The sequence below is a fragment of the Ruditapes philippinarum genome, unplaced genomic scaffold, assembly GCF_026571515.1.
Source record: "Ruditapes philippinarum isolate M1 unplaced genomic scaffold, ASM2657151v2 ctg2303_1_1_1_1, whole genome shotgun sequence".
NCBI classification, from domain to species: Eukaryota; Metazoa; Mollusca; class Bivalvia; order Venerida; family Veneridae; genus Ruditapes; species Ruditapes philippinarum.
This window is the reverse complement of record NW_026856239.1, coordinates 97,510-108,300: the sequence shown is the minus strand read 5'-3', so window position 1 is coordinate 108,300 and position 10,791 is coordinate 97,510. Positions and strand designations below refer to the sequence as shown.

At 31.5% G+C, this 10,791-nt stretch overlaps 1 protein-coding gene across 1 annotated transcript; it reads right to left on the bottom strand.

Annotated features, from left to right (window-relative positions):
• Positions 1–244: 244 nt before the first annotated feature.
• LOC132745912 (zwei Ig domain protein zig-4-like) lies at positions 245–9,135 on the bottom strand. Its single transcript, XM_060734923.1, has 8 exons — positions 8,950–9,135; positions 7,946–8,044; positions 3,899–3,932; positions 3,064–3,230; positions 2,649–2,847; positions 2,371–2,427; positions 1,643–1,920; positions 245–1,438 (listed from the first exon to the last, which is right to left on the bottom strand). The coding sequence occupies exons 2-8, from the start codon at positions 8,030–8,032 to the stop codon at positions 1,427–1,429; spliced, it is 834 nt and encodes a 277-aa protein (XP_060590906.1). The 5' UTR covers positions 8,033–8,044; positions 8,950–9,135; the 3' UTR covers positions 245–1,426.
• Positions 9,136–10,791: the final 1,656 nt, after the last annotated feature.

The following is a 10,791-nucleotide window of genomic DNA, read 5'->3' as shown; positions in this document are numbered from 1 at the left end:
ATGTTTCTCATATAACATCAGTACCGGGCAAGAACGTGTGTCACAATCAAAATAGAACTATTAATAGATTTAATATTTCGTTAAGTCGGTCAAAAAGTGCAAGCGAAGGTACGAAAATGACAAACCAAGTTCAGTTTCATTGGATAGCTGCTATTGATGAAGTGTGAACGTGAATTTGGAGAAGATTATCTCCCCTTGACAACTAAATGGGGAAAGGGGTTTACAAAGGAAACAGAAGACAAAGTTCAGTTGATTTTTTTACTTTTTTGCTCGTTCTTTCATATGCAAGGAACAATAACAGTCATATCATTAATCATTCATATTTATGCAAGTATATTCATTTGTAACATTTCATGAAATAAAGACGAAAAAGTGATAAAATGAAATAAATAGAATAAATAAAAATAAATTAAAGAACATGCGTATTTACAGGAAGAATTATGTATGAAAATGGATTTTCACAGACGACTAAAAAGTCGGATATAAATGATATTTATTTGTTTTGAGTCAGTTTGGAACATACCCAATAGACACGTGATAATTCCGAACAAATATTCACAATTTGCAGTGAAATTAAAAAACAATAAATCCCTTCCAAATTAGGTATACCCCATATTCACGAAAAACAAACAAATTTTCACTTTATGCTCATTAAAGAAGAAAAAAACAGTGAATGATATAAATTATATCTCACTGGTAAGAACCATTATCTCATTAATTAATAAACATAAAGTATATATCAGTGAATGATATAAATTATATTTCACTGGTAAGAACCATTATCTCATTAATTAATAAACATAAAGTATAAGAAAACATTATGCGTTTGTGGTGTAAATACTACAAGAAAAATAAATAAGACTGTATCAAGAATAGAGCAAAATAAGTTATAATTATAAGTTATTTCTTATATGAAGTTATACAAAATTTACCCTGTTCAATTGAGTTTGTTTTCCTAATGAATATACTTTATGAAAACTAACAAAATCGTATGAAACATAGCACATAGAATAAACTGTCAGATGATACTCGGCTGATTTGAAATATGAACACAATTAGTTTGCTGTAATTGCTAAAAAAGCAACACAAAATAAATTAGTTTGTCTTCTCCTTATTCCATTTAGAAAGAGTTTTTGTTGAGTTCACACACACATCAGTGTATGAACACTGGCACAATTCAATTCAGCACCATAATATAACAACAACAAAAACAACAACATCTACAATAACAACAACATCTGATTGAGATATCGTCCTCCGTAAAAATACACTTCTCTTTCCCGCGTGTTTCCTTCCGGCAAATAAAAAAAATCAGCTGGAAATATTTTCCTAAGGCAACAGAAGATGAAATCTCGGGTGAGAAAAAAGGCGGGAAATCGAATCTGACAGGAAGTGTCGCACTGTCATGTGATCAAAAGTTAACTCTTCATGGTGAAGTCTGAAATAGAAAAGATACGTCATTTTAAAAATCATTACAAATTATAAACGCATTTTCTCTTGTTTCAATACTTATGAAAATCAAAGGAAAATAAATAAGCTGTGGAAACTATATCGATAATCTCCTATTTTACAAGGCAGCTCAAATTGTGTAGTATATTGAACAGAACAGAACATATTTTATTGAAGTTTAAACACAACTTACTGGGTAAAGAAAGGTTGAAACTTCGTCAATTCCTGATTCGTTTTCAGCAGTGCAGAAGTAGTCACCCATATTTTCCATGAAATTGATATTTTTGATCAAGAGATCACCGTTTGGCAGCACTGTGTAATTTTCATCATTTTCAATCTTTGGGCCTTGTTCTGAGTATCTCCAGGATACCTCGGGTTTCGGATAACCCTCTGCACGGCAGTAAAGTTGCACGGGGGCACCAGAGAACTCTACTCTTACTGCTGTCCAAAGGTAGATTCTTGCTGGCTCACCTATAAAATATGATGATATATCATTTATTTAATTTTATGACGTCACAAATACCAATGTAAACCACATGTATTACGAAAATGAGACTAAAAGTAATAAAAACGAAATGCCTTCTTAGTAAACTGGGCATTTATTGCCAACCGCACAATTAAACTTTTGTCAGAGGGCAACTATATCAGGTTTCATGTAGAGAGCCATTTAAAGCGTAAAAATATTTGTCATATATTAACATAATCAACTGTCTAATGTTCCATGTAAGTCATGACAGGTTTTGGCCAAAGGCCATGTGACGTCTCGTCATAGCACGCCGGTCCGTTCACTTTACATCCAAATTAGTCATGAAAAATTTGAATCTTAATTAAAACTTAATAATATGATTAAAAAAAGAATATGATTTTAAAAAGAACAGTTATTTTTATGGTAAAGATAAAGAAAAATAGAATAGAACCTACCTCTGAATGCCTTCTTTGTTAAACAACTGGCTCTGGATTGTGTGGAGATACTGTTATCTGTTGAAATAAAAAAATAAATTATTATAATATTGGCCAAAGTTATGGTAATAATAATCATAGGAGTTCATCATAGTTTGTTTAGTAACGAAATATTGACTAGTTTTTCAATAGAAAATAAATTTTAAAAAATAAGTAAATAAAAAATATATATTTATTTATTTAGTTAAAAAGGGAACTTTGATTTTTTGTAAAAAAATCACCAAATTGTGATAGCTTACCCATTTTCAAATTTGTAATCTGGGAGATGCGTTCATACTGTGTTTCAGCGACGCATGCGTACTCAGCCTCGTCCCTGTCGGATACGCAGTCTAAGAATAACTTGGATTTCACTTTCCCTAATCTGAGCATAGGCTGGCTCGCTTTACTGATGCTCTCTTCATATTTTGCTTCATCGTTCAGATAATCACGTGACACCCCCTGTTAAGAACGTAAAAATGCAAAATGAATCTCTAAAAATCAATAAACAATAATGTTTTAAGGTTCAAAAGCGCTAATTTTATTTTTACACATAAAACGTAGTGTTTTGTTAAAAAAAAATCTAAGAAAAAAATGAAGTAAAGTCTCAATAAAAAAGAAATGGTATCTTGACTGTGAAAAATAAATTAAAAAAAATGTTTACAAGATCACACGTACCTGTTGCATTCGTTCCCCATTTTTCAACCAATGTATGGTAGGTGAAGGGCTGCCTCCTGCCTCGCATTCTAGAACAATGTCCTCGTGTCTTGTAGCGTAGGTGGTCTCAGAGAACTCTTTCCCTTTGAATGATACCCTCCAATCCCCAGTTTCGCCCCTCTTTGCCACTGCAATCGAGGTTAGAAAAAACTGAGCTATTAAAATTGCACTCCGCATTTGATAATTGAATTAAACTTTTAAAAATTAAAGTATTGATATTTCGCTATGATTTTCAATCAGTAATCAGCGTATCAAGTCTTATTGCGTATTTGATAATGTATAAATAACCGTTGCCAATTCGTGTAATAACTTAATCACGACCTCGTGTTGTATGAAGTAGTTAGTTACTAGCTCTACTATGTTATAGTAAAACGTTATTACATCAGCGGCATTTCATTGGTCGACGTAAACTATTATCAATGGACTTAAACCTCGTGACCAATAAGAGGCGGGGTTATAAAATCTAAACAATCATGATTTGCTTTTTTCGAATGACGTCAGAGAAATAAATAGATTTTACGGCATGTAAACCTGTCAAGTCGTGAGGCAAACTGAGATAAACGTATGCAAAACTGCGATGGAAAAGCGCGCTTCCGTCCTAGCTTCAGGGGACAGTTCGGACTATTTTCTTGCGCGTAGAAAGATCTAGAAGAACAGCGTTTGGCAGATCACACACCTTAAAATATTTCATTCACGTAACGTTGCTGGTGCGTGAAACCTCATTTAACCTAGTGACTCAGTTATCTTGAAATTTAGACTATTTTTACGATAATACAATACAACTTAAGATACTTACACATAAGTTTATCTAAACCGCTAAACGGCATGCCCTGAAAATATAAAAGATAAAAAAATATTAAATTAAATGAAAATTCATTACAACGAATAAATCACGTTGTGCGTTTTATAAAAAAGCGTCTCAAGTTAGATTTATTTTATAATTATGGACTTTTATTAACGTTTTGCATTTATATCTCTTTAAAGGCATTTAAAATATAATAATAAAAGTAAAAAAATGCAAAACAATTTGATTTCACCATGTAATAATGTCAACCTTAAAAGCGTGACAAAGGGCGTTGCTAAACATATTATTTATTGATGCGTTAATGATTTTTAAGAGTCAAATGTGTTGCTAAAAATAAACATGACTAAATCCACGATGTCTAGACTACCGTGGACGCGCATCAGACATGCATTTATGCTGGTATAAAATCTGTATTATGCAATTTGGAAAGGGCCCGGTCATAAACTCGAATGACTAATAGAAATTTACATTTATTTGTTCACGGCAATCGGTTTAATATTTATATTTTTAATATTGATTTGATCTGAAGATACAATGCATGTAAACAAATTTACATTTAAGTGGTATCTTCATTGAATTAACTTATTTAAACTTATCATTTTCTTTTTTATCCAATCAATCATATGTTACTATCCGAAGCCTATCTTTGACCTTACGTTCCCGATCTTCTTATCATCCGGGGTCATTCAGGACATAAATTGACATGTATGTCGTCACGGGGCACCTTCAGAAAAGGGACACTCCTTTCTACTGTTTGAGCCAGACTATCCCGCGGAGGAATGTCTACACACATGATTAAGGGACCCCATTATTAAAGTCAGGGTTCGTTAGATGAGAATTAAAAAATGAAACCTTACACCGCCAGATGAAATGAATGACCGGGAATTTATGAGAGTAGTGACCTTTTAAAGAGCGGCATAGCCTCACATGACCCCATTCGTTAATCTAGTGCGCGGGGTTAAAAAAGTCCCTAAGATATAGTTCTTTTCAATTAGATAGTCTTTTAATATATATAACTACATATTAAACTTAAGTTGAACAAATTGTTGAATTTGTTCCAAATATAATATTATTTTTAATCCAAATATAGTCCCGTTTCAAACGATTTAACGCAATCATTGACTTTAGAGCCTTATGATATGCAGACATAAATCCAAGTTTTTGAATGGTTTCCAAATATTTACCTTACAAGTATTAAGAAAGTATAATAAATATACATATCAGAGATTGAAATACCAAATTTATGATTAGTCATGTATAAATTTAGGTCACTTGGACTAATGACTTTTTTTACAGATATATTGTTTTATACCTCGCTTATGTTTAGTTTCTCCTTTATCTAATCATAGTGACAATAAAATGAATAAAAGTGGCGATAATATTGATACGATGAAACATACAATTATAATTCTATAAGACACGAAGTCATAAAAGTTACATTTTTAATTATATTGGTACAAAAATTTGTGAAAGTCGATTCTTTATAGATTCAATGTTGAAGACAGCAAAGAAAAAGTAAAAATATTGATTTAAACCACTATTTCAGTGCAACGACATATTTAAGTTTATTTAATCTTCGCAACAGGTAACTATTGAGTTATCAACCGCTTAAAATTCCTAACCGGATTACTTTTAACAAAGGTGTGCAGATAAAAGGAATTCCTACGCCACAGTTTTGACGACCGAATTTCCAATGGAAAAATTTTGTCCGTATTTGGTCAATGATTGTTGCTATTGAAAAGGGAGGCTACCGTTTTCTCAAAATCTATCAATGAGTGTATTAGTATTAATTCTTTGTGCATCTATTTTCTGTTAATCAGTTAATCTATTTGCATATCGTGTTAAGTCGTCGCAGCGAGATACCTTATTTAATCTAGTATTTTAATTTTAAAAAAGCTTTAAAATCTTAAGGTGTGATAAAAAAATAAGATATCGCCAGGTTAAACTGGATTGAACTGACTGTCCACTAGATTTTTGTCAATAAATTGAATTTAACATAATTTATTGCATCATAAGGTCATTAGCGCGCTATAAGTAACATAATAGGGGAAATATTCCCGCCAAAATATTAAATTGACCTGAGGCACTGGTGTAAACAATAATAATGCAATGTGTATATGTGCATTGGCAAAGAGATGATGCAATAATTTGTTCAAGTTTAGTAAACATTAAAAGATAAAGCGGACAATATCGTGTTCAAGTATTTACTTAGTCAGGTAATTGTCAAGTGTATGGATTTTTTAAGGGTTTAGAAATCAGGTACCTGAGTACGGGAGAAACTTCTTTGATAAAACCACCGATGGTGGAAACATTATCTATATTCAAACAAAAACAACTTGTCCAGGGGTCTTCATGATCTTCCGTGTTTGTTTTTGAGTCATCGATTTTGGGTGATAACATTTAAAGCAATTTTATTGGCGGTATATTTGGGAAAGGGGGGTAATTTTTGAAAGCTGGATATTTGCCAAGTAGGTTAGTGTATTTCGGTGAATTGGTTTACGACTTAACATGTCTAGTTGTTTCACTTAGGCCAAATAAAGTCAATATTTTGTGATAATATGTACATTGTCCACGTGAGCGTTTGCCCGCGTGTTCCGCAATCTTATTCTAAATTGGGTCTTGATAATATCTCAAGACTTTGATTTAAATATAATTTAATCTAAAAAAAAGACATAAATATAATTCATTAGCAAAAAATATTTACAAAGTATGCATAACAATAAATGAAAACGTATCTAATATTTGATCAAATTCCATTAAAATGCCCATGAAATAATGTCCTATGCGTTAGAAGTACTAGCTACTTATCTGTACGCAAGTTCGCACTGACCATTAATTAGTATTTATCTTATTGGTAGTATAAATTAGTCCACTGTCAATTTGATATGATACTTGATTGGTAAATATAAAAAGATGAACACATCGATATTGTTATTGGCAATGATTTCCCGGGAGTGACTGGACCACGCGATATCAACATTTCCTGACAATAAGCTAACTTGCAGGAGGTGGCCTCCAGTGTTTACACCTCAAGAGACTACGTAAATTGTTGAAATGGAAATTATAGTGGAACAAAACTCAACATTGATTTATTTGTACACAAATTAGTTCATACAGGAAGGCGAGTTTCTATTACAAACTAACAGCCGATACATGAAGAAAACTTGTCAAATGCACGAGACCTACTTCGACATATGTTTCTGACGTAATACCACGCAGCTATATTCCCTTATAACCATGATAATTGCTCTAAAATAGTATTAAACTACATGTACTACATGTATATTGTAAAGGTAAAGTGTCAATATGTTGTGATAACGTTCATTCTAATGTAACGAAATACTTTCAAAAACAAAATTATATTCATATTTTTCTAAACATGCAATTCGCATTTAGGCCGAAGAAAAACATAGCTTTAATCAACGCGAAAGTTTGAATTGAGTACGATTTGAGGGTACGAAATCTATGCCGTGACATTCAATAGTTAAAAAGCGGTGACCACCTGGCTGACTCTCAAATAGTTCTAACTTATTTAAAATGCCAGTAATACCGTTTGTGTGTTTATGTTTATTTCATTTATGTTTTAATTTACATTACTTTTAACTTGATCATGATATTAAATTTAAAAAAAAATCTTTATAGAATTTTGGACTGTTAACCACAATATTGGTCTTAACATTCGGTGCTCGGTACTGGCCAGTAATACATTATTAGTAGCCTATCTCTGTAAAAAATTCAGACTAAAACAAAATATAAATTCATGTCTGTTCAGTTACTTATTATGTCACTCCTTAAAATTCTGTGCATAATGCATGTACAAAATTTTGTAACGTTTATTGACTTTAAATGATAAAAGATTTCTTTAAAATATTAATACCAATTTAAGCACCTTCAGATGCCGAATATTTAGACTTTAAACTGTCTTGTTATAATAATTCGGAATATGTGTACAACTAATGATTTCGGGGATTAAAAAAATCAAGGAATATTTAAGACGTTTACGAGCACGTTTCTAAAATTAATGTAGTTGGAACTTACCCTAAATGACCACGTGACCGGAAGTTGTAACATCGCAGTCAGAATGACTGAAAATATCTTCACAAGTATGTCTTGATTCATGTTCATGTTGATTATAATCTGAAAATAAGAATTACAAACCAAACTTATAAAGTCCGTCTGCTAACCACTTTTTTCTTAACTCAAAACTGTTAACCGTCTAAAATATCCGCAATTTAGTCTTTACGCCGAAGTGTATACTTATTTTTGCTCAAGTATTGGTTACTCAATTTTATCCTACATAGTTATTATTCTTATAATTCAATTCAATTCAATTAAATAGATGCAGTTTTTTTCTTCCACTAAATTTCCGTTAAAGATAAATCGGTTAGTGGTGGACTTTTAAAACCCTAATTTACTTATGCATGGCAACATGCATTATTTTTGAAACAGTCTGCCTATTAAAATGCACACAGGGGATTAAATAATTTAAGTATATCGAATTATGCATTAACTAATATATATTTTTTTCAATGAAGTTTAAGTTTGAATATAAAAAACCCTGTGTACATTTTAATTATTGACATGTTCTTTCTTTTGTATCGTTTTCTGATGAAATACCGTGTGAAATAGTCGATTACATATTTAATTTGACATTGATATAGTTTTAAATGACACTACAATAATTTCGTAATGTAAATGCTTTATATAAGCATTTTTGAATGTCGTATTTTTATGGAACGTTTAACCTTAATTAGTTAACTTTGTTAAGATTGTTACTTAATCATAGTACCTTATATATTTAGCATTTTTATAAATGATAAATTCAATTCATGTAAATATTACTAAATAAAATTTATTTCCTACATAAATATTACTTTATATGATGCATTTAGAAATAAATAAATGAATTAAAAAAAAGAACGAAAAAAAAAAAAAAAAAAAAAAAAAAAAAACGAAACAAATTCAACGAACACACGAATATTTTAAGAAATAATATGAATTCAGTTATTTTCTGCTGAATCAAGAAAAAAGAACTATCTTACCTGATAAAATAAATAGAAATCTGTATCACAAAAATAGTTTTCTTTAAGATATAAAAAAAGAGCACAAAATATATTTAATCACAGTAGCTTGTATAGCAGTGGCAGAAATTCCCTGTCAACTAAACGTATGATATAGCATGCTAGAGACAACGATCTCCTCGGTAGATTCACTTTAACTGTGAGTGTACACAGCATTGTCTCATTGCTTTATAGCACTGTAGAAATATGACGTCATTTTCGCGGTTTTCCATTCTATGAATATTAATGAGATTCCAGGCACAATAAAAACTTTAAAGCGTAAAGTATCTGTCAAACAAATCTGTAACAGACAAGTGTCGTTTAACAATTGATACTTTTTATGACGAAACGAAGAAATCATGCGCGTGCGTGTCAGTCAATCGGATGAATAATTTGCACTACATGTATATCATACAAAAGAGAAGGACATTATTTCAAAATCGTTGTTTATATGTATGTAATTGCATTTTTTTTTGTACGAATAGGTTTTATTTCTAAGAATTAAGGAGAATTATCTAAAATAGGCATGCACTTTAGATATACACCTATTACAAGAAGACACGCTTTAACATTGGACGATTTTTTTTCTGCGATTTTATTATATTAAGACAAGGATTTAATTATGCTTTCAAACTGATGCTTCAGTTTTTATGGTTTTGAGGTATAATTTGGCAAAATACAGGTGTTGAATTTATAAGACATGACGTTTCCCTGTCACAAGGAAGAGGAAAAAGGAGTGTTTAGAAGCGTAATAAATACGAAATACTTAATTAGCTAATATATTTAATTACATTCATTGTAATAAAGTATAATATCAACATTTTAGATGTTTATTTTAGGATTTCGTGAAAGGAAAAAAAGAATCTTTTATTCTAAGTAAGCAATGAAAAGTGAAGAGAACGTACATGCTATGAAACCTCATGGGGAATTATATCGGACATGATTGAGCGTATTAGTGTAGTATAAACTATCTACGGAAGCAGATGTGTGACATGCCGGAACATTTTATTTTATCATCAATCTCGTTGATATTAAAGCTAACTTGTTATGACATGAAAATTCTTCTTTTCTTACTACCATTAGATAGATCTATTTGTATATTACAACAGTAAAGCCCAAGTCTAGACCTTTCAAGGCAAATTTTCCAGTTCAGAAAAAATAATTCCAACAACAACTTATTTAACTTGACAGTAACTGTTAATGAAATGTCGATATCTAAGTATTTATAGAAAATAGAAACTTCAGAGCCAAGACATATTCAGGTTTTACACATAACATTTGAGCCGCGTCACGACAAAACCAACATAATGGGTTTGCGACCAGCATGGATCCAGACCAGCCTGCGCATCCGCGCAGTCTGATCAGGATCCATGCTGTTCGCTTACCAACACTTTTACAAGTAGAGAAACTGATAGCGAACAGCATGGATCCTGATCAGACTGCGCGGATGCGCAGGCTGGTCTGGATCCATGCTGGTCGCAAACGCATTATGTTGGTTTTTGTCGTGACGCGACTCATTTCTTTTTTCCGAAAGATGTTTTTTTGTATCATCTCCTGGTATTGTTTTTACTTCAAATCAATTTTCTCGAAGCCACGATTTAACTTACTTTCTATTTTCTTTTTCTTATTATATCCACGAGATTTTAAGGAATTCGTTTCCATATGTCACCTGCGTGCTTCCGTAACTCTCTTTTTTTTCGCAACACGGACGTCCGTAACGAAAGACATTTATTTTTCCTCAGAAATAAGGTTTGAAATGGAAAGTTATGCAAATAAGTCAAGATAAACTACTTATGTGATATTTTTATTTTGAGTGTCTTTAAG

Bases quoted from the DNA above. Each gene is read 5' to 3' on its own strand.
- LOC132745912 (XM_060734923.1), bottom strand. From the start codon at position 8,032: ATGAACATGAATCAAGACATACTTGTGAAGATATTTTCAGTCATTCTG. The intron at 2,428-2,648 runs GTAAGCTATCAC...TTATTTCAACAG, and splicing joins GATTACAAATTTGAAAATGG to ATAACAGTATCTCCACACAA. The intron at 1,921-2,370 runs GTAGGTTCTATT...CATATTTTATAG, and splicing joins AACAAAGAAGGCATTCAGAG to GTGAGCCAGCAAGAATCTAC.